The sequence below is a fragment of the Podarcis erhardii genome (genome assembly GCF_964252035.2).
Source record: "Podarcis erhardii genome assembly, chromosome: 5".
NCBI lineage: Eukaryota > Metazoa > Chordata > Lepidosauria > Squamata > Lacertidae > Podarcis > Podarcis erhardii.
Window position 1 is genome coordinate 5,378,730 of NC_138509.1, and position 25,000 is coordinate 5,403,729.

The 25,000-nt window shown below is 42.5% G+C and overlaps 1 protein-coding gene across 6 annotated transcripts in view; it reads right to left on the minus strand.

The window, feature by feature from the left end:
- The window catches only part of PCLO (piccolo presynaptic cytomatrix protein), a gene marked incomplete at its 5' end in the record, with an annotated part of 233,953 nt that overhangs the window by 100,885 nt on the left and 108,068 nt on the right, over nt 1-25,000 (minus strand). For all 6 annotated transcript variants that reach the window (XR_014156346.1, XM_081860927.1, XM_081860926.1 and 3 more), the window contains 3 exons: nt 3,196-5,195; nt 5,620-10,600; nt 11,649-13,235. Coding sequence is in view for 5 of the 6 variants with exons in the window: in XM_081860927.1 (XP_081717053.1) it covers nt 3,196-5,195; nt 5,620-10,600; nt 11,649-13,235 (8,568 nt within the window). The remainder of the gene's footprint in view (nt 1-3,195; nt 5,196-5,619; nt 10,601-11,648; nt 13,236-25,000) is intronic.

A 25,000-nucleotide genomic window follows, 5' to 3' on the forward strand; every position in this document is an offset into this window, starting at 1 on the left:
CCAGCAGGAGGCAGCACTGTCTCCAAGAAAGAAGCAGTTCAGCTCTGCCCTCCACAGCCAGTGAGCGAGGCAACCTTTTCCAAGCGCGGGGGGTTGCCTCAGACATGGAGGCAGAATCTCTCTGAGTCCAAGCCCCTCCCCACGGAGAAGGAGGAAGAGGAGGCGCTGCCGCAATGCAGACATGTGATGCCACACGTAGCTTGCGCGTAGTGCATGTGACGTCCACATTGCGGTGGGCACCCACAATCCGGAGGGCAAGTTGGCACCCCTATGCCATATCAAAATTTGTAAACCATGTAAAATCAGGGAAAGGTTGACCACAGCCTCATATAGCCTCCCTTTCCCAGTATTCCTGCTCCTAGAACAGGCTTCCTCAACCTCAGCCCTTCAGATGTTTTGAGGCTACAGTTCCCATCGTCCCTGGCCACTGGTCCTGCTAGCTAGGGATCATGGGAGTTGTAGGCCAAAAACATCTGGAGGGCTGAGGTTGAGGAAGCCTGCTTTAGAACAACAGAATGCCACTTAGTTCCAGATGAGCAAGTACCATGTTTTTGGAACTGGCAAAGTGGGTTCAAATCATAGCTGTCAACGTTTCCCTTTTTTTAAGGGAAATTCCCTTATTCCGAATAGGATTCCACGCAAGAAAAGGGAAAAGTTGACAGCTATGGTTCAAATCCATTATCAGCCCATGTTCTTACATGATGGGCAAGCGTGGGCAAACCAATTTTACTTATACAACTGTAATATGTGTAATATCTAGACAATATTAATCTATTCTCTGACTCACAAGCAGGCTTAGGATGTTTGCTTAAATCTTTAAGTTGTTCACCTAAGGGTGATTGTTTTTATTGACTAATGGTAGAAATAATATTTAAACTAGGAACAATCATTCCACTAGTAATATCCCAAGCTCTTTAGTGTGAAGAGAAAACAGGGTTCCGAAAACTAAAACAGCTGCTTTTGTATTTTGGGATTAAAATTATGCAAGGAATTGATAAACTTCGGAGGATTTGCTTGATGCAACCAGTTCAAAAATAGTCTCATTGTTTAAAATCCTGTGGTGGAAGCAAATCTATAAGTTACTTCTCAACACTAAAGTTTATCTCAGTTTAAACTGTCAGCAAAAAACGTTTCTAAAGTACTTCTTTCTCTGAGAGCTGAAGACATAGTAATTCAAGGAGACTTATGAACAACTACTTTACAAAAAGCATTTGAAACACAATTTACTTAGGAACACTACTTGGCCGAACTGACAGATCCTGAAATCAGGAAAAATGTTTTGTTTTACTATGGAATATACAGTTATGGAAGGAAGAATGTTAGGCATTTTGTGGGATCCTACAATGTTCAGGAGGGACGCGGGTGGCGCTGTGGGTAAAAGCCTCAGCGCCTAGGGCTTGCCGATCGAAAGGTCGGTGGTTCAAATCCCCACGGCGGGGTGCGCTCCCGCTGCTCGGTCCCAGCGCCTGCCAACCTAGCAGTTCGAAAGCACCCCTGGGTGCAAGTAGATAAATAGGGACCGCTTACTGGTGGGAAGGTAAACGGCGTTTCCGTGTGCTGCGCTGGCTCGCCAGATGCAGCTTGTCACGCTGGCCACATGACCCGGAAGTGTCTCCGGACAGCGCTGGCCCCCGGCCTCTTGAGTGAGATGGGCGCACCAACCCCAGAGTCTGTCAAGACTGGCCCGTACGGGCAGGGGTACCTTTACCTTTTTACAATGTTCAGACAACACATGGCCGCCATTCTAGAGAATTAGGTCTCCTTTGAAATAAGGTAAGGGACAACGGCAATAGCAGCTGCTGTCACTGGGCAGTGCTGCCGAACCCGTCTGCTACAGCTTACCTGAACTGGGCTGAGGCAGAACAGGGTGGCAATGAGGTCAGGGCAGTGCAGATGCACCAGCAGAGCTAATCCAGCTCTACTGTTGGTGTGTCTGCACAGTTTACTTGGAGGGTACTAAGGTGGGGCAGCAGTGAGGCTGGGTCTATGCACAGCTGGAAGAGTCAGACTGTTTCTACCGGTATGTCCATGCAATCCCAAGCTTACTGCCACCTTGCTCTGGCCTGCCCCAGTGCTGTTCAGGTAAGTTGTGGCGGTGCCTATGTTGGGAAGGTGGGCTTGTGGGTTTCTTGCCACACCAGCTGCTACTGGGCAACAGTAACATCATTTTGGCACTTGTGAAAACTCACTGTGCGATACAGCAAAAAAAGGTGAATGCTATTCCATGCTGCATCAACAGAAGTATGGTGTCCAGATCTAGGGAAATAATAGTACCCATCTGTTGTGCCTTGGTCAGACCACACTTGGAATACTGCGTTCAATTATGGGCACCACAATTTAAGAAGGATGTAGACAAACTGGAACATGTGCAGAGGAGGGCAACCAAGATGATCAAGGGTCTGGAAAACCTTATGAGGAACAGCTGAAGGAGCTGGGTATGTTTAGCCTGGAGAATAGGAGATACGATAGCCATCTTCATATCTCCAGGGCTGTCACATGGAAGATGGAGCAAGCTTGTTTTCTGCTGCTCCAGAGGCTAGGACCTGAACTAATGGCTTCAAATTTCAAGAAAGGAGATTCCGACTCAACACCAGGAAGAACTTTCTGACAGTAAGAACTATTCTACAGTGAAATGGATTCCCTTGGTCAGTGGTGGACTCTCCTTCCTTGGAGGTTTTTAATCAGAGGTTGGATGGCCATCTGTCATGGATGCTTCAGCTGAGATTCCTGCATTGCAGGGGGTTGGACTAGATGACCCTCGGGGTCACTTCCAACTACAATTCTATGATTCCAATTTCTTAGCACACTTCCTTGATGGAAGTAATGGATGTATGTGCATTCCAAGCTACTAAACTAGATTTCTGAAAGGAAATATATGAAAACAATTTAAGTATGGAGGAAACTAGTAAATTCCCTTTCAACACTGATTCCAATAAACATTGGGATTAACTCTCATTTAAGTATTTCCCATTTTATTTTGAAGCAGCACCATGTTCTACCTTCCTTGCAGTTCCATGTCTAATTAAGAATAAAATAAACACCTCCTATCAGGTTTCAAAAGTACCAGAGCTTCATTGCCAGTATTGCCCAATTACCATTCACATACATAGATCAAGTTAATGAAGAAGTGCTTATTATAATACATAGGATGTCACTCAAAATGAACTTGTACTTTGAAGAAAGAAGGGGTCTTACCAAGAAACCATCCGTGTATGGGAAATGTGCTCTGGAAGGGTCTTCGGCTGTTGGGCTCAGCGGTTTGGGGTCAGACAAAGAGCGCTGCATCACCTTGGCCGACTTGGGGCTCAGTTGCGGAATCTTGGGGACCTCGGAATGCAGAATCTTCTGAGGACTAAGGTCTTCAGGGACAGGCTTCTCATAGGGTACAAAGGCCGACTCTATAACTGCAGCCGGAGATACAGGCGAAATGGGAGAATAAAGTACTTTGGGAGATTTGGGAGGGGAAGGGGCTACCTGAAGTGTGGGTTCTGGCCGGAGGTGCGAAGAGTAACCTATTTCTAATGGTGTTGGGCGCTTTTTATCTTTCTGAGGGGAGGTAGCTGTGAGGTATTGGGGGCTTTGGGTGTCTGAATCCGTTTCTGTCTGACACCCCAAACTTCCTCCTTTGTATGTCTTTTCTGGAGCTGAAATGTGTTTTATGATTTCTATCTTTGCATCTAGGTGGGCCCTTGCTGAAGGGGTCCGTATTGTCCCTACTGGCTCTGTTTGTACGGATATCTCTGCCACCGTTTGCACTGCAATACTGGCGACTTGGGGAAATGGCTTAGGCTTGTCTGCCTCAGTGGTACCTTCGTATTTCCCCACACGGGCTTTCCTCCTTGACCTGTTGGTCGGATCCCATTCATCTTGGTCCTCATCGTCTGTCTGAACACTTGTATCCACACTCTTTTTCGTTCTCCTCCTCCTGTCTGCATAGCCCATGTCCGCACCATCCTCATCGTCGGTTTGAACTCCGCTCTCCACTATCTTTTTAAGACACCTAGGCTCTTCTTCCAGAGCTCCGTCAAGTTCCTCGTATGGGCCACGCAACTTTGGCATGGAGCTCCTCTTTTTCAACTGCTTTTCCTCTCTCACATCCACATCTTTAAGAGACATCTCTGAGACAGAACTTAGCAGGCCAGGCCTGGGAATGTACTGAGTTACACCATCTGACTGAACTGTGTACCAGGCTTGGCTTTGTGGAATTTCGATTCCCAGCACAGCAGAAGCAGTGGTAGTGGCTTCATCACCAGCCCAAAACTGCCTGTTGGGGGCAGCAGCGTACTGGCCTTCAAGGAGGACTTGGTCTGTGGTTGTCTGTGGAGACACAGTTCCAGAAGGTTCGTAATTGTACTGATAGATCTGGTGGATCTTCTGCTCTTCCAAGTGCTGGTGGAGCCGCTGCTGCAGGTGCTGGATTTGTTCAATGTGCAGTTGCTGCTGCGCTAATGTTTCCTGCCTCATCATGAACTGTGCCTGCCTCTCTTCTTCTTGCTGATATAAGAGGTGGTGCTTCATAGAATGCAACTCCTCAAGCTTCTTCTGAACCATGAATTGCTCTTGTTCTCTGAACCGCTGAATTTCTTGACGCTCCCACTCAAGCTCCTCTGCAAAACGTTGCTGCTGTAGTTTTTCGAGCTCTAGAAGCTCGCGCTCCAAATCAAGGTGCTGCTGTTTGCCTTCTTCGGGGGCAATGAGGTGTGTAGCTTCATCCTCAATTATATCTACAAAAGCTTCTGAAGCTGTAGTGAAAACAGGCATCAAGTTGGTTGGCTCACTAGTAATGGTTTCCATAGGAAGAGGTTGCAACCCCGGGTCAATGTCGATGTCAGTAATTGCACCCTCTTTCTCAGAGGCTACAGTTGTCAAGAAATCATATGATCTTGGAAGTGCCTGATTTGATAATGAGGGCATTGTGTCAACTGTCTGAAGAGCAGATAGGTCTCTAACGGAAGTACTGAAAATAGAACCAGGTTGTGTGGTGATAGCAAATGTGGATGGCACTGGAGTCGCAACAGATGAATAAACAACTCCATTAGATGATCTCAAAACACTTCCAATGCCATAAGGGGATCCTATGGATGGTACTATTCGTGCTTGGGAATACTGAGGTGCACTGATCCCAGTGCCAGAAATTACTTGCCGAGTCTCTGGGTAAGGACCCGTAATCTTGCTTGAGTAATCCATAACTTCACCTGAAATTACAGGGCAGAGTTATAGTCCAGTCTTTCAAAACAAAGCCCTTTTTTTGCGAGTTCTGCAAGCCATCCCATCAAGATGAGTTAAATGAGTGGAAGAGCAGGGGGCAGCTACATGCAAATCTTCACTTTAATGCTCTACATTAGCTGTGCAGGAGGGAAGGGAGGGGGGGGAAGCATTTCCTGAGCATGCAGGCACATGCAGGTACCTCTTTGTGCAAAACGATTTATGTAACGAAGAAACAAAAAATAAAAATAAAAATGCATGTATAAATCCCAGCACAGTTTGCCACAATGTCCAACATAAATTTTAATAAAAAGGGGAAGAAAAAATAGAAAATAAAAATAATTCATCCTGAAATGAGATGAGCAACACCATTACTATATTTCAAAGTAAGATCTGAGGCCTTGTCATACTGACCTGTTGTTACTCTGCCAGAAGTTAAGTCTACTGCTACATCTGTTGCCCCAACTTGGTAATCAAAGGTATTCTTGCTTTTATACATAAAAAGTCCGGCCTCTGATAAATTGGTATCTGACATAGAAGGTTTCATACCTCCTATTCCTTTATAACCATAGGGCCCTGAGCGGTCATACTGATAGTGATCATCTCTATAACCAAAACGATCTTCAGGTAGTGTTGTGGCGGGGGCTTGAGCTGTACAGCTCCTGCCAAATGGTAGCTTGTAAATAACATCACAACAAACAGCCCTTCTCCCTGCAGTCAAGTCCACAGGTTTTTCATCATCTTCTATTACAGTGGTAACAATTCCTGAAGTTGTTTCATCCACTGTCACCATGGTTCTGTGGGATTTTGTGGTGCTGAGATCAACTACTTCACTCTCAACTGGTTCATGAGCAGTGGAAACGTCCGTCCAACCATTGGTTACACCCACAGGAGGTACCATAGCAGGCTTTGTAGTGCCCCATGTGGCTGGAGTACCTAGGGACAAATTTATTGGCACCTCATCTCTGTCTGCAGAGTGTCCCTGGACTCCTGTTACTCTAGGTCCAGGCTCAAAATGTTTTGCTGTTGTTAGCTGCAGTGGAGTTGTCATTGCATGCCCCAGATCTACAAGACTTTCTGTACTTGTACTATAGCTTACAGTAGCTGTGCAGGTCACTATTGTAAATGTTTCAGTGACTGGTGCTAAAGAGATACCAGCTGCCGATGCAGCGCTGAGATTTATGATAGCTGGCTGAACAGTGCTTACTGGCCGACCCAAAGTGTCACTTGCCATAATTTGCCTTCTCACATCTGTGGGAGCAGAAGATAGGTCCATGCAGCTACCTGCCCTTTCCACATCCATTTTAGTCAAGGTGCGAAGATCAATGACATCACCAAAGACATGGAATCTCCCGTTCTCTCTATATCTGGGTGGTTCAATGATATGTGCCGGCTCTGGGGGTATGGTTATGGAAACACTATCTAATCCTGCATTTTTGAGCAAAGACACTGTAGTCCTGGCAACCTCTGTTGATATTAATTCTGTGGCTGAACTAGGAGCTATCTCAAAAACTGACCGTGCACTAACAGGAACAGGAGAAACAGATTGCAAAGCTCCTGGACCATATTTGCTTCGATCACTTATGCTTTGCATATGCAGAGCAGTCATAGTTGGAGTGAATAATGATTGTACAACCTGTGGACCCTGTTCTTTAGGGGGAGATCCTGAAGGCCAACTGGTAATTGCCTGACTGGTAATAGACTCTGTGGGAGTGCCAGGCTCAGAGGGCAACGTGATAACAACATAGGTTTCCCCTGAGGATTTGGACAATCTTGGGGAAGATTTATTAGAATGTGGAGACAGTGGGGAAGTAGGGGATGGCAACTTATACTCTGCAGGGGAAGCCAAGTTCAAAGTCATACTGCTGGTGAAAGACAAACCCACTGGTTTTGGCTGTGTTTCTGCTGGTTTGTGAACAGTGGTCGGTAGCTGAGGAACTGCTGGTTTGGGAGCAATAGGGGGTTTTATTATTTCGGCAGGTCTGTGAGTGAACACAAGTCCTGCTGGAATTGAAGCTGGCTTGGGAGGAACAGGAGGGGGTGTCGATGTGTACATTTTTGTGACGGGTGGTCCAGTCATGTTTATAGCAGATGTTGCTTCCGCTGTTTTGACGTCACTGGCAGATGGTACTAGGATGGGAGTTGTGGTCACTGGAGCCTTAGCTAGGGGGTTTTTTTTAGGATAAATAGCTGGTTTGGGCAGAATAGGTGGAGGAGGTGGGGGTGGAGGTGGAGGAGGTGGTGGTGGAGGTGGTGGTGGTGGCTGAGCTGGAGACTCAAAAGAAGAGCTTTTGTAAAATGAAAATGTTTGGGGTGTAACAGGGGGGACTGGAGAAATGGCAGATGGCAACACAGATACAATAGGCATGGCAGAGGAGGATACTGGAGCTGTACATGTAAATTTCTGGTCAGATGTAGCATCTGTTAAAGCTTTTCCTGTTATGGTCACAGGAGGTCTTGCCTGTTTGTCTTCATAAAGTCCCTTCATAACATCAAACTTGGCTGCATCTTTTACAGCTTTCTCATCTTGTGGTGGGAACGTTTCTATGGCATCAGAAACAGAAACTAAGGGCTTGGGCTTTGTTTCTACAGAGGCTGATACAAAGGATTCAGTTTTAGAAAGGGAAACCATAACCTGATCTGCAAGGGTCTCCTTAGCAGCTTCAGAGTACTCTTTTGTGGAACTTATAGGAACTTGGGTCACTGAGCTGGTCCCTTCGGAATCTCGAAATTTGCTAATAGCATCCACTGTTTCTATGTAACCTGAAATCACGCCATCTGGTGAAGAACTACCAGTGGTGTAAACTGAAGATGTGGATGACGTTAGGGAAGATGTATCCGATGGTATAATGGATGTGGCACTTTCTGAGGCCTCTGAGTACATCAATATGGATGTTTCGTGGGAAATTATTTCTTCAATTTCTCGGGTGTAATCTGTGAGATATTCATCCTCTATTTCTTCAGTTGTGAAGTGCTGAGTAATTTTGACATCCGGAATAGGAAGCACCGAAGAGCTTACTGAAAGAATATCTGAACTGGATGAAATAGTGCTTGACGTCAGGGAGGTGCTTTCTGTTACCTCTCCAGATATGCTCGTTTTTGTATCTGAAACCGTAATTAATTCAGGAGATGGCTGGGTAGGACTGGAGCCTGGAGTCAACTGCATTTGTTGTCGCCTGATAAGTTCCTCATAAGCAGCATCTGCATCCAAGAGCTGTTTTTCATCACTTGAAGATGGCGCCACACTGTCCAGTACGATTATCTCATGACTTTCTGGCATGATGTAAGAGCTAGACACAATGTCTTCTTGAGGCATACCTGAATGCAAAGACTCTATCCTATAATAGTCCTTTTGTAAGCTGGTAGGCTTTTGCATGGGTTCTCCATATATCTGATCTGGAGGCGCTGATGTTTTTTCTTTCAGTTGGCTAAATTCATCACCCTCTTCTTGCCTTGTCATGAGGCTAGCCTCCATAGCCCCACCATAGGCATCTTCTACTAAAGATTCATATATATAGTCCTCTATTAGCATACCACCATATAAAGGCTCTTTCTCAAACACTTCGTCTTTTTCATTTACATCTGGAAGTGGCTTGGCTTTGTGGGATGTATGCAGGATTTCTTCATATACCTCTTCAGCACTTCTTAAAGGCTTTTGACCGCTCTCTTCTTTGACAAACTCAACAGGCTGCTCTTCCGTTGGAGAATATAAAGAGACAGCTGTAGGTAATTTGTAAACCTTCTGCACTTCTATTATTTTTTCTGGGCTGATTTCAAAAGCTTCAGGATCTGACTCAATACTTGGGGAATATTCAGAACAGGAAGACCGATGTAGTTCCTCCATTTCTGCTGCCTGACGCAATTCTTCTGTCGGAGAAGCATCCTCAATTGGAGATAGGTTACTTGGTGGTGTCTTTGGCCGTTCTCTTCTTCTCTGGGCTCTGAGCTCATCCTTGTCTTTCTTGGATTTTTTGCTAGAGCTCTTCCTTTGCTGCTGTTGCTGTTGTTGTTGTTGCTGCTCTAATTCACGCTGCTTCTCCTGCTCTTTTAGCAACTCTTCCTCCTCCCGAAGCTCCTCTTCTTCAGAAGAATCTTCAATAGTTGGAAGAAGAGGACCATGCGTACGATGCCTGGCTTTACGATGCTGCTTACTTTCTCCACCCATTTTTTTGTGGCTGGGACTGCTGTCACTATCTTCATCAAGGGATGACACAGACGTAGGAGATGTCCCTGGAGTGAAACTGGAGGCATGCAGACTTGAAGATCCTTCTCCTCTTGACCTATCCTCTGGTGAATCTGTAAGACTCTCCATCTCTAACTCTGGTTCTTCATCAAAATATAGACTTCTCTTTGGTTGTTCAGATTCCTCAGAATATTTATTTGCTATTGTGCTATTAAGTTCTATTGTTTTGAAACGCCGAAGACCTCCTCCCGTTACAGTGATTTCTTCACTTTCTTGACTTTTTGTTTCCCTGTATTTTGGTTCTGGACTTTCATCAAAGGTCTCATCATCATCATCATGCCAGGAATGGCGTCTGCTGGCATCCTCTTCATAACCTGTGCTACTTTTCCGCGTCATCCTCTTATGTTTTCCAGCTATTGCTTTTTTGCTTTTCACTTCTTCCTTCTTTTGACTCTCACTTGTACAGATTTCTTTCAGCTGGTTTCTCATGAATTCATCATCTTCAGAACCTGACGCATCTTCATCAGCACTCATCTCCATGATCTGTTTTCGAATGAAGTCTTCGTCGTCACCTGACCCTGGACTGTCTTCTGGTTTGTATTCATCACTGCTGGAAGACCCAACGCTGGTCCGTCTTTTTCTCCGTGGGACAGGTGAATTCTCACTCTCGCTGCTATCTTCTACAGAGTCATAGCGCTGCCTTCTTGTTGATGTATCTTCTGTCGCTTCTGTCTTCTGCTTGTACCCCTTCCGAGAAGATACACCTTGCTTACTTACCTCTGCAGAATCTCTTCCATCTTTTTCTTGAATATTTGGTTTTGCCAAATCCTCATCAGAACTGTAAGATTCCTGTGTGCTAGGTGTGGACTTTGCTCTATGTGGCTCTTTTGCCTGCTCACTATAAAGACCATAAAGGTCTTTGGTCTTTACAGGCTTCTCTTCAATGAGGGAACTTGCTTGAGCTTCCAAAATGGATAACACAGTGCTTTCTAGCTTAGCAAGATCGGAGGGACTGGTTGGGCTGCTTTCATGTGAAAGGCTTTCTTTTATACAAGTTTCTTTCAAAACATCCTTTTCATCACTTGGAATAAGACTGGGAATTTCACCAAGTGAACTTGAGATGCCATCAGATGAGTAACCGGTGTCACTTAGACCTTGTGGACTTTTTTGCTGCTGTGAGCTTGATGTGTCTGATTTGTCATCTTCTTTTTCCTGAAATATATATGAGCGCACACACATATTAAGATTCAGATTCAACTAATTAAATAATAGCATCACTCATCCAAAATAATGTTAATATCTATTATGATCATGATAAAAATGGTCAATTAACAGAAACAGTTTAACAGTTAGGTTAAAGTGCTAAACTAGAAGTGGAGAAATATACTAATTCTCTTATCCAATAATTTTAATCACAAAAATGCCACTTGAAATAAGACTTTTTCAATTAAATGTAATTATGATCTGTTCAATAATTCAACTGAAATTCATTCTGACAAGCTTTTATGCAGTGCAAATAGGGGGGAAATTATTATCAAGAAAATTTGGTGATGAACACAAATTTGGATAGTTTTAGTAGGGGGTTGGCAAATTCATGAAAAGATCATCTATTTTCGACAACCTTGGTGGGAGAATGAAAATTAAATATGGAAGATTTGCTATGATTATAGGCATCTTTCCCCAAAAACCTATTTTACTTATTGTGCTGTTGTTTTTTATAGGCTAGGATTTGGACCCTCATGATTGCGGGAGGAAACTGATATCCATTGCCCTTGGAGCATTAAAATGATATTTCTCAGCATTTGGGAGGGCAAGGGGTTTGTTTGTTTTTTAGCTCCTCTTACAACATTGTGGAAAACAACAGATTTGAAAGTAAGTATAGGCATGAATGCATGAACTTATTAATGAAGTTGGGCAAAGTTTTGTTCATTTCAGTATACACGAACCTACCAAAGCCAAATCTGCATGGACCTGCCACCAATTTATGACTTGTTTTAGTCATTCTATGTGAGTAAAAACCGTGGTGTGAATTAAAGTTAGTCATTCAAAACAAATTGGGTGCACTTCAGGAAAAGTTAAAGCGCTTTAAATTTCTATTTATTTCAGTTGGAGAGTGAGGCATAAATGCTTGACATTTCTCTCACTGAGATAAATGGAACTAAAAATGCTGAAACTTGCATAGGCTGTGATCATTGTTTCTAGGATCTGGCCCCATGTCATTCAATGAAGGAAGAGTTGGGAAGGAAAGTTAAACACTCACTGCTTTCTCCCTCAGTGCTTCCACATGATCAGGCTTTGGCAAAGGTACTGGCTGAGCAGGGATTTCTTCTTTTTGAGATTTCTGAGCTTTAGATATGGTTTCTGGAATACTCATCACTGAATCCTCTTTTTTTACCTCCTCCTGTTTTATTGTTTCTTTTAGTACCTTGGCTTCTAGTTTTGCTTCAGAAAACTGCTCTTCTACCACAGCCATGTCTGGTTTATGTTTGGGCTCAGGAGAAGGGGGTGTCTCTTGTGAGGGTAGAGACCTGGTGTCACCTTCCAGGGTTTCTGTCAATTGTGTTTGATCGCTACTTGACTTGGAAGAAGCTGGATCCCTCTCAGTTATTTCTATCAGTTTTCTCTGCTGAAGTTCCACACCATCCCTTTGAATCTGCTCAGCAGAGGCTGTCTTCACTATCTCCCCCTGAGATAAAGCTGAGTTTTCCTGCTGAATTTGATCAGCAGATGGAACTTTGGCCAGTTTTGCTTGCTGGAATTTTGGATCAGATCTTTTAATTGTCTCATCTGAGGGTACTTTTGTCAACTTTTCTTGCTCAAGCTTTGCATCTTCCTTTTGGATTTCCTTCCGGATCTGATCAGCAGATGGTGTTTTTGCCAACTTCGCTTGCTGAATCTTGGGGTCCTCCTTCCAGATCTGATCAGCAGATGGTGTTTTTGCCAACTTCGCTTGCTGAATCTTGGGGTCCTCCTTCCGAATCTGATCAGCAGATGGTGCTTTTGTCAATTTCACTTGCTGGATCTTGGGGTCCTCCTTCCGAATCTGATCAGCAGATGGTGTTTTTGTCAATTTCACTTGCTGGATCTTTGGGTCCTCCTTCCGAATCTGATCAGCAGATGGTGTTTTTGCCAATTTCACTTGCTGGATCTTTGGGTCCTCCTTCCGAATCTGATCAGCAGAGGGTGTTTTTGCCAATTTCACTTGCTGGATCCTTGGGTCCTCCTTCCGAATCTGATCAGCAGATGGTGTTTTTGTCAATTTCGCTTGCTGGATCTTGGGGTCTTCCTTCTGAATTTGCTCAGCTGATACAGTCTTGCCCAATTTTACCTGCTGAAGCTCTGGGTCTTCCTTCTGAATTTTATCAGATATTTTCCCCAGCTCCTTTGGCTCTTCCTTTTGAATGCCTTCTGAGATCTTATTGGCAGATGGCTTTGTGGTTAGTTTTGGCTCTTCTTTGGGAATTTGATCAGCCAATTTTTCCTTCTGAATTTTTGAATCTTCCTTTGAAGTGCTTTGAATAATTTTATCAGTTGCTGCCAATTTTTCTTGTTGAACTTTTGAATCTTCCCTTTGTGTACCTTCCTGGATTTTATCAGATGAAATTGCCTTTGCCAATTTGCCCTGTTGAAGTTTTGAATCTTCCTTCTGAATTCCCATTCCTCCTCTTGGCTTTTCCAGCATTTGAGCTGAAATCTTCTGCTCAACAGGTTTAGCCTGGCTTTGAGGAGCAGTTGATGGCTTGGGTGATGATTTTGAAAGTACAGGAGGTGTTATTTTGTCCATATCCCCAAGCTGTCCTGATAATGCTCTTTGTGTCTGGCAGTTTAAGCACAGCCATTCTTGTACCTATAATATAAAAATAATGTTACATTAATTAAAGATATTTGCTGTGTTAAAATATCAATATTAAAGCAATATTAAATATTAAGCATCACCCTGACTTTACAAACTTTTGGCTGCGACACTAAATATACAATGGGTTGTATCAAACTAAGTCATACTCGATGTATACCTATTGAAATCATTGGTTTAAATTAGTCATGTTTAACTTAAAGTGAACGGATTTAAATGGGCCTAATCCAAGTATGAGTTAAACTGCAGTCCTAACCCCACTTACCTGGGAGTAAGCACCACTGATTTCAACAGAACTTACTTTTGAGTAGACATGGTTAGGATTGTATCAGTTGGATAAAACCAATAAATATTGTAAATCATTGGAGATATTGTCCACAGAACCATGGCTACCATTTTAGTAGCATAAATTAGGAGTGTCCAGAGATTAAAGAGTTGTAGTTGATTAACTACCTGTACTGAAATGGACTATATAACTGTGAATATATTCACAAAAAGGCAAACTCTTATACAGAGATCTTTTCAAAGATATTGAAAACAGAGTGAAATAACTTAGGATTTAATAAATTAAAGCACCACTCCTTGTTAGGGCAGGCAAATAAATATTATTTTCATTCTCCTCACTTGGTTCAAAATGGTTTTAAACAAGGGTACCATCAATCTCTGTCCTGCTGATTAAAATTTGCTCCCACTGATTAATCAGCTACCAGTTCAACATACAGACTTAAGAGAATTCTTTGCTTAACAGACATGACAAAGAATGCATGCATCATCTGAAAACACCAATGACTGAGCTGTATAAGGAAGTATAGTTCTGAGCAGAAATAAGCTTTTTTTATTAATTTAATACCTAGAATAAAATCCAACTGCTAATAGATATTCACAAGGCCGACTCTGGCTAAAATAATTAGGGATAAAAGCTCTTTTAAAGAGCACTGGAAAATATAACTCACTGCATGCTGTGTGTTGTTGTACTGTAGATTTAACTCTTACACACAAAGCACCAAAGTCTGCAATTTCAAAACTAATTTTTGTGGAATGTAATATTTTTTAAATTTCAATTTTTGGACAAAGTTAAAGAGAACAGTAGTGATTACTTTCTTAAAGTTTTCAATGTTTTTGGGATACATTAAGTCAACAGTCTGAGGAATGACCCAGCCAATTTCTACCTTGTTAGATGTGCAACTTATTTCAATGCAAGAATGAGGCACATCTGTTGCTAAAAAGCTAAGAGGACGTTCAAAGGTCAACAGATGCACATACTTAACTCTCTCCACTGAAATAAGTGGGAGCGAAAAATGCTTAGCTTTGGCTTGATTATGCCCTGATTTCTGTGGTAAGTCTCTACCATGTTATAGCAGCATCCATGAATGTTGGGAAGCAAGGAAACCTTTCATAGAATCATAGATAGAATCATAGAATTGTAGAGCTGGGAGGAATTCCAGTGGTCATCTGGCCCAGTGCCATGCAACACCGCCCCAAAAAATCCCTCCTCACAGTTTGCAGCCCTGCTAAGCCAAAAATCTGCAGGACATGGAACAACTTAATGCAATCCTCCTAGGTGATTTCCAGTAGGGACCAGCGAAGGGAATTCTACCAGTTCCTATAGAATATGCATGCCATAAACATCAGAGTCCTCAGAAATGAGCAGTGCTCTAAAGGGATACTGAATAATACTGCCTTTTTAATAGAATCAGAAAATCATAGTGTTGGAAGTGGCCATGGTGGTCATCTAGTCTCACCCCCCTGCAATGCAGAAATCTTTCACTCAACATGGGGCTCAAACACACAATCCTGAGATTAAGGCTGGATCTATATATAAAAACCGATATGGGGGGGGGGGAGGAAGCTCCCAAGGCAATCTGCCATTGACTTTGGATTCTGCTCTACAGTGCCATCTGTGTTGCATTTTTATAACACATTTTAACGTTACAAATTGACCTGTGTAGCTGAGTCCTAAGAGGCTCATGCTCTACCAAACATAGCAAAACTAGAGCTTACATACAATAATAAAGTTGTCTCTTTCTTACTGGAAGCTAGTTTTGTGAAGCTACGAAAGGAATGAGAGGAAACGCAAACAGAGTCCCTCTTCAAAGATCGACAGAAAAAGTCCCTCCCCCATTGTTTCCATCTCTTCCTTCCACCTGCAGACTTGAACAAAGGCATTTCTGTAGCAGAATTTATAATCTGCTTGGGGTGAGGTGGGGACATGAAGCAAAGCCCAGCAGTTATAATCCCAATCAGCTCAAAATCCACTTTCCTGAGGCAAAATTCACCTGCCTAATAACATGGCGCCTACTCACAACTGTCTCTAAATGAAATTGTACAAGATTTCTTGCACTTGCGCAAACTGCGATTCCAGAAAGCACCAGCTACAAATATAAATGCGTTCTCTCCACCTTTCCAATCAAATTTGCAAAAGGATCCCAACTTCACCATTGGTGTAAGTTGGGGCTAGAGAATAATGTTACCTTTCCCCAGTTAACAGGCTATACAGTGGTACCTTGGGTTACATACGCTTCAGGTTACATACGCTTCAGGTTACAGACCCCGCTAACCCAGAAATAGTGCTTCAGGTTAAGAACTTTGCTTCAGGATGAGAACAGAAATCGTGCAGCGGCAGCAGGAGGCCCCATCAGCTAAAGTGGTGCTTCAGGTTAAGAACAGTTTCAGGTTAAGTATGGACCTCCGTAACGAATTAAGTACTTAACCCGAGGTACCACTGTATATCCCTACAGATAGGCATTGTTTTGCAGGTTAGTCAAGTATAGATAAGAAGTCCTAGCTCTTCAGTAATCCCAATAAGTGGAACTCAATTTTATAGCTCTTATTTTTAAACACTACTTTTCAGTAAAGTGCATATGTAAGGTCTGTGCTTATACAGCTCTTTTTAGAGTCTCTGTTGTACAGTTTTCTACAGCGGGTTTTCCAGGGAAGAAACAAATGTAAAATCCTTTTTTCCCAATGTGCACAGGTTTTTAAAAAGTGCCTTGTCAGTGCATGTTAGGTTTTGAGAACTGCGTGCTCATTTGAAGCCTGTAAAGTAAAAGAAAGATTCTATGAACCTTATTATGTCATCAGCCTCTAGGCTGTTGGTTCCCTGTCAGAATGGTTTTCTGTAAAATTGAATTTTGTACCGTGAAGTCATATGCCTCAGCTTTAGCCTTGTCTTCTCCTCAGTTAACCTCATGCCCTGAATACAAGCTTCTTCCTGGGGCCATCTTTTCAGTTTGCCTGCAACCCATATTTATTAGGGCCCTAGAAATGGGCATTCCGCCCCACCCCCGGTCTAACACCAATGTTCTCTGCAATAGTATTGTAAGAAATCCAGTAACCAATTTGATTATTTCAAATCAACATTCAGCCCCTCTCACCTGGGCCTCCCTGCTCTCTAGCCTCCCTGATTTCTAGATGTGGGGGTGCAGAAGAAACACTGATGGAAGCAGTAACTTGGAGAAAGAATGGATGTGACCAACTGGTTTGGGGCTATTTAATTTTGGTATGATTTCCTTATATATTCCAGTTTTTTTTTGGGGGGGGGTGATTGGATTGGATTGGATTGGATTGATCTTTATTACGGCCATTGGCCCGTTACACGACAGTTTCCCATACCAACATGTTATACTTAGACCTCCAGATTTAAAATCGCCTAAACTTACAAAAGACAAACAGGAACTGAAGGGGGGGGGTTGCTCTATTTCACACTACTTGTCCTTGGTAAATATCTGCTCTTCTTGCTAAAACTGCTATTTTTCCAAATTTCACAACCACAGTTCTGCAAGCCTGATATGCATTTTCAAAACAATATGAGAACTGAAGCACAGCCATCTTTCAGAATTCTCTGAATTTTCAAATGCAATTCTTTTGCCAAGTGTACAAAACATGAATAAAAATGCAAATATTGGTGAAAGTAACATACAAAAATGCATTATTTTAGGGGAAATATTGTTGCAAAAAATTGTATAATAGGCGAAATTTGCAGTATAATGCTGATGAATTTTCATGAGGACTTTTTTTTAACAAAACAAAGAAATCACAAATTGATGTGGCAATATGGAGAACTGAATTTAAGATTTGAATAATGAGAAACTGAAAGAAACTGAACCGACAGATTTGACAGTCTCTATTTGACGTGGGTGGCGCTGTGGGTTAAACCACAGAGCCTAGGGCTTGCTGATTGGAAGGTTGGCAGTTCGAATCCCCGCGACGGGGTGAGCTCCTGTTGCTCGGTCCCTGCTCCTGCCCACCTAGCAGTTCAAAAGCACATCAAGTGAAAGTAGATAAATAGGTGCCGCTCCAGCGGGAAGGTAAACGGTGTTTCCGTGCGCTGTTCTGGTTCTCCAGAAGTGGCTTAGTCATGCTGGCCACATGACCCAGAAGCTGTACGCTGGCTCCCTTGGCCAATAAAGCGAGGTGAGCACTGCAACCCCAGAGTGGTCCATGACTGGACCTAACGATCAGGGGTCCCTTTACCTTTACCTACAGACCCAACCCCCACAAAATGCAAAGATTAATTTTCAATATTAATGTTGCCTTTTTCTGTTCAAACTTTATATTTCATCATTGCAGCTCTTTGCAGTAGGAAAGTTTTACATGCTTAGCAAACAGAGCTGTTCTGTAATTTATATCTATGATAGCTTCGGCATTTTGAATGCATCTCTTTCTTAGATCTTTATAAAAGGCAACAATACCTGAGGCAGAGCTGGCTCTTCCGTTAGGCAGATTGAGGCAGAAGCCCCAAAGACGGCAGCTTGAGGCTGCCTTGACCGGCCCTGCTCTGCCTCCACTGCTGGTGCAGAAGTGCTGCTGGTATGAGTGCTGATTTCGACTGAAAATGCATGAGATTTTGTGCAATTTCAGTGAGATCTCCTCCGAAATTGGGGCCGATGCCAGTGTCACTTCCCCCCCAGTGGCGGAGGCAGCACGGCGAGCGGAGAAGTGGTGCCAGTGGCAGACCTGACCTGAGATCCTGAGATCCTCTATTTCACTTCATATTGTGGAGTGTTCCCATAATTCCCATCTAAGAATGCTGAAGGCATAGTTTGAAAACGCTGGATGGCGAAACCTTTCAAAAACATGATGAGGTAGGCAAGTGTTTAAAAAATACACTTGCAGGACATGATCTCTTTTGCATTATTATTATACCATTCATTATTAATAATATTAATTGTGCGCAATGAGAATTGAAAAATATAATATTAAAAATATAATATTAAGTATTAAAAATATAATCAAAATTATATGTAACCAGGAGTACTTCTTGCAATGGACACAGTGGCCTGGTTTAATACAACACGATATACCAAAGTTTGGTTTGCCATGGCTGTGCAAAGATGTGGATATCTCTCTGTGAGGCTCTCGTATTTGCTTTTCTCCTCCCTGGTCCTGTTTATTGCTGCCTGTGTTGAGCTGAGCAAAGGTTGGCCTTAGACTTGCAGCTAAGCATCATCCTTACTAACTATGAGTGGTAGCCTAAGTTGGTTCTTGGCTACTGACCATGGTTAGCAAAGAGGTAGCTTAACCACAAATGAGTCCCAGTTTGGACGGCACACTCAGCCAAACCTTGTGCTTGGCAGAGCAGTTGAAAAGAGCCCAGACATTTGCACAGCTGCAGGAAGCCACAGTTTGGCTTACTGTGTCACGTGAACCAGGCTGGTGTTTTTTTAAAGTCAAAGTTGTGATTCTCACGATTCAGCAAAAGATTAAGATTTTAAACGCCAAATATTGTGAGAGATACAGCCGAAGGTGTTCTCTGCTCTTGGCTAATGTTGGAAATAGGTCAAGATCTGACTTCATGTGGGGGGGCCACTAGGGGGCGAATTGGAAGATGGCTGACAATACCATCTCTCCGACCCACACGGGGTAATTAAGAGGCTGTTATGGGAGTAGGCAGCCTCCCTTGTTGCCCCAAGGAAATGGGGAACACTGCCCTTGCCTGCTGTGCCCATAAATCACCCCCTAATTTGAAAGAAGGGGGTGAGGGCCCTAGGCAGAATGCCCCCGTGTGGACCTCGGCTCTCCTGGACGCTGTCTCTGATCGTGCACTAGCTGCAGCAATTTAGAATAATTAACTGCATTCCTGGTGAATCTCCTCAGAGGTTTTGAGAAAGGAGGCAGATTGGTGAAGATTAATGACGCTAAGACTGCTTTGATGTATGGAAGTGATGTTATATGGAAAACGTCTGGTATCTGAAGAAGTGTGCATGCACACGAAAGCTCATACCAAGAACTAACTTAGTTGGTCTTTAAGGTGCTACTGGAAGGAATTTTTTTATTTTGTTTTGACTATGGCAGACCAACACGGCTACTTTTCTGTGTCTGGATATGACTACTGGATAAAAAAAAAATATATTCACGCAGGATTACAAAATGTTCTAATCAGCTTGTGGAGACCATCAGAGGTCACAAAGAGAAAGGAAAAATATATGAAAATAACAACAAGAGATGTGGAAAAACAATAAAAAAGGACTGGATAGTACTGTGAACATCATAAGGTTAGATTTGTGGACATTAAAACAGCAGTAAGAAGTAAGAAGTTGATTGGATCCCCTTCGGAACTTGAAATATGGGTACCCCCAACAAAAATTTAAAATTCGGCTGTGTAATTTGGAATTTATGTAATTTGGCTTGATTTGATGTGATTGGTCGGTTAATAAAAAATTATTCTCAAAAAAAAGAAGATCTGACTTCATGTTAGCAACAGTTCATTGTGATAGTACTATCCATCGTGAAAACCAGGAATTCACATTTCAGATTTCCCATGCTTCACGTTCTCTAAATTAAAGATCTGCCTTTTGTATTCACAGTCTTAACATGTCTTTTCTATGAAAATAATTGATTATAAGTAGTGAAAAGGATGCTGCATGTTACCAGAGCAGAAAGAAAATAATCTCAGTAATCATATTTGGTGTGCAGCTGATAGCAACATGGTCACATGGCCTGTTGTTGCTATGGCACTATACCTTTCCCAGGTTCTTTTAAGCAGGCTCCCAATTAGCTGACTGAAAGAATCTACATTTACTTACATTCATAACAAATGAACATGCCAGGCAAGCTTAATTAAATGGCAGTATATGACCTCCCATTCATATTATTATTGTCTTGAATTGATAGTCACCATTGTGTCTAACCGTCTCATTTTAGCCATACAGCAATGAGGAAACACCGGGTTGCATTCATTTGGAAACTAATCCAATGATTTTCAATTACCATTTATATCAACTTTGAACAATCGTGCATTATTCTAATCTAAATCTTTCAACTAGCCTTTTGCTCTCTCGCACACGTCATCATATGGCTTTCATCAGTACTGCAAATGATCTCCACTCTCATTTAACCCACCTCTGATCTTCCACAATCCTTCGAAATACTCTTGTCTCATTACTACTGTACCTTTTCCAGGAGGCACATTAAAACAAATTCACAGAGGTGAGGGGCTGTGGAAGGCTGATTAAAGCTGCTGGAGACTACAGGAAGCATTAGGGAGACCTGATCCTTGAATACTACAGCTCCAGCCTCTGGAAACTGTGTGGCGTGGACAATGCAGCAGATATAAAATGATTCTGTTCCTGCAGGCCACATCCAGAAGGGATATCATTCATCAGTTCTACCAGCCCCTTGTATACCTGACCTCCAAGAAGTCCTGGAGCCGGAATCCAGAGTAGGCAGAAGGTCCACAGTAGATACATGGAGTGCTTCCAGACAGGTGTTTATTGTGGGATCGGTGCTGCTCATGTATGTACATTTTTCACAGTGTCTACACAATGTCATTGGCCACAAAATGCAAAGTTGCGATTCCTAATACAATTTCTTTTCAAAAACTAAGGTAATTCACTGATGAAAAATCCAGCTGCTTTAAGTCTTTCTTACATTGGGTTAAGCGCTGCACAGCCAGCAGATGCCGAAATACATGTCCCATAGGCTCCCCACTCCTGCTCTAGGATCATCACCAAACTTAATGTCAGCTTGTCGAGTTTCACCAAAATCTTTTGCATGAAATTGGTATCTAATGCAGCAGAATTCAGAAAAAGGTGGACTTTTCACATTATTAACGCAAAACTCAAAGTGAGCCAATTACTCTAATGACTTGCTGGGGTGAGGCAATTCCATATAACCAAAGAATAAAATAACAAGTATAAAAAAGAAGCTAGATTTGACCTTGGGTTGTTTTTTTTGCATCCATCACCAAAATGGTGTTATTAACTCCTCAGTTTCAACAAAATGCACAGCATTTAAAATCAACGGGTACTGAGTTTGCTGAAAGAAATTAGAATTAGAAAGGAAAGGAAAGGAAGGAAGAAAGACTCCTATACCTCTGTGCTGCAGTAAGCAATTTGTTTTATATAACTTGTCAGCAGTAACTATAGTAACAAAATAATTTAAGAAAGTACACATCTGCAGCATTGCCTAATCTGCTGTTAAAGCTTTCTCTTGGAAAGATGAAACCTCTCATAAGTTTCATTGGGGTTTTGGGGGGAGGGGTTATAGGCAAGCAATTTCAAAAAGCAACCAGTTAATCCTACCGGTGGCATTTATGTGATACCCTGGAAGCATGCAGGGCTGTTTCTGAGCTTCTCTATGTGTAGGGTATGCATGCAGTAGCAACAATTTCAACAATCATGGCAGCTTGGGAAAAAATACACTGTTGAGGGGAGAATGGGCTACCCCCATTTGTGAGATTCATGAGCCCTGTTGAGATATGTGGCGATGCTGCTGCTTGATACAAATGTGAGGTCTTCAGAACTTCCATTTGCTCCCATTGCGTACATGGGGCTTCCAGGAAGTGGAGCCCAGTTCTAAGCAATCTTGATTGAGTAAGAATGTGCATCTCTGCCCACGGAGCCAGGGAAACCATATGTTGTAAGATAAATTTAACAGTCTCCTCTACAAGATGTCACTTAAAATTTCCTGAGATGATTCCAAAGCATTCTAGCCCTGCTCCAGCACTCTGGTACACACACACAGAAACACACACAGAAACACACACATGGAGCTTTTCGCACTAGCAGGGCTGCTGTGTCTTGGAAAGCTCATTACTGAATATAGGACTACCTCTACTTTTTCTGGCCTGGAAGTGAATGGGCTGGACTTGCTTGCACAAAGCTTTCTGCACCTTATGATTATGAATCATTTTCTGTACACTTAATGCCAAAATAGGCTTCTAAGTGGTTCACAGAATATGAAAACCAATTACACAACACTGTTAAAAAAATATACCATAATTATAAAATGACACCATAATTATAGAACACAATAAAGCAATTCCATTAAAATATTAAATATAAACATCCATAATTAAAATATGCAACAAAACAATCCCATTAAAACACAGCAGTAAAAACAGGAAACTCAGGTGAAGACATCTGCATAAATATTTACGGGAGTTCCCTGAAGAGTTTTCCCCACTTTGGGATGACAACTGCCCTGTGGCCAGGATTAGGTGGGGTTTTTGTCCGTCTTCTGCAGCCTCTTCAGATCGGTTGGCAGAGCAAGGAGAGTCTCCTCAACCCCAATGAAGATCTCAGCTTCTGTCCACAACCCCACTCACAGCTATTACGATCAGAGAAGTACCCCTGATCCGATACCTGCTCCCATCTAGATGGGACATACCTCTCTGCAAAATTCTGAAAATGATTACATTTGTGAAATGCTTTTTTAAAAAAATCTTGCCACATTCTAGTGTTGATGTTGGGCTTTAGGGCAGCCTGCCATGAATAAAATGACACAAGTAATACATCTTTCATTTATTGCAAAATCCCCTGAATCTTGTTTTTTTTTTTTTTTTTTGGTAAAGAATGGCTTGATACAAATGAGTAAGTTAACCTTACTAAACTAAATTTGAATATTATTGATCATTTATTGTCACCAGATGGCGGAAATGTATATAAAATGGTACTTAGAGATGAGTGAGTCATTGCATGAGCACTTCACTCCCCCCTCCCTTTTGGTTGTAAAGCCTAGAAAATGTGTCTCCTTCCTTACATTCCACTCCATCACATAATTATGTATCCAGGCAGTAGCTTTCTTCATCTGTATGCTTGCAGTTGTTTCTGACCCTTTGTTTCCACCTCTAGTATACTCAGAAAACACTTTCTGTAGCCCACGGCTTCTCCATGCAAAGAAGCTTTTTTGTTAGCTTTCCCCCAACCTCTCAGCATCCTGATTATTATTCACTGCCTCCCACCTGAGGCCAAGGTTGCCCAGGTGGAAGACCGTGTGATATGAAGGAAGCTAATAACCTCTGTTTAGTCCTCTTAGTAATCCTCCCAAGTGTTTGTTCCTGAAGCTGATGGCCTATTGATCAGCACCCAAACTTAAGATTCTGCTGAACGAAGTGTGATTGAATAGTATCAGTTACTACTAGGGCGTAGCACATTGTTACACATCACCCCAATCTCTGAGCAGTGCAAGATTCTAGGGGTTCCAGGAACAGGGTTTGTGCTTCCATTTGGGAAAATGAGACACAGTGGAGATTGCTGGGTCTTTATGGTATATGGTTTATTTACACGCACATATATATACAAACTGAGTCTACAATAGAGGGGTTCACAGCATTAGCAACCCAAGAGGTTCCAGCTTCTTCATTGCTCTGCAGTTTGCTTTCCTAGTTCATATAACATCCAGCTTACTCTCACCACACTAACATAAGTGCTGGCTTTTTCTAACACAGGGAGAGACCCCATTCCTTTCTTCTTCTGCTGTGTAAATGACCCATTACCCCAGGCTTAACACCTCAAAGGAAATTAGTCTGACTCATTTAACACTTATCTCATGTTGATTCCCTAGGATTGTCATTGTCTAATACACACCTTAGTAAGTTTGCCTGGCTAAGTTAAAGGTAAAGGGACCCATGACCATTAGGTCCAGTTGTGGCCGACTCTGGGGTTGCGGTGCTCATCTCGCTTTATTGCCCGAGGGAGCTGGCATACAGCTTCCAGGTCATGTGGCCAGCATGACTAAGCCACTTCTGGTGAACCAGAGCAGCACACGGAAACGTCTTTTACCTTCCCGCCGGAGCGGTACCTATTTATCTACTTGCACTTTGATGTACTTTCAAACTGCTAGGTTGCCTGGCTAAGTTACACACATGTTAATTCCAAGGAATTAAAAGCATCTAACACACAGCCCAAATACACACATGGGTCTAGCTATCGCCTCACATTACTTCTGATGCCCCAAGCTGTAATTAAATTCTAGAACTTACAAACCTATAACAGTATAATGAAAAAGAAATAAGTCAACCTATTTCTTTCCCCTCCCTCTGAGCTTTTCCATGGCATCTCTTTCACCTGGTCTGACAAATCTGTTTAGGAGAAGGTAGAGAGAGGAGCAAAACATCTGAAACAAAATCACCACTAAGTTGCATCAAATCAGTAGATATTGATCTGTTTTCTGTATGTGTGTGTACGTGTGTGTGTGTGTGCATGCATGGATGTATGTATGTGTGTAACATTTTTTAGGAACATTTTTTTTAAAATGTAACATGGAAAAATTGGGAGACATTATGGTAACCTTCAGTATAGAAATTGCTCCTCCATAGTGGCTAGAATTATTTACAAACACAAACTCTCCCTTTAATAAAATACAGTAGTATCTTGATCTGCGAACAGTCTGGTTTGGATCCGTTTTGGATTACAAACACGTCAAACCCGGAAGTGCGTGTCCCGGTTTGCAACCTCTTTTTGGATTACAACCCTTTTTTTTTTTTTTTGGATTACAAACAAAATTTTTTGGGAGGCCCTATTTAGAACCTGTTTTGG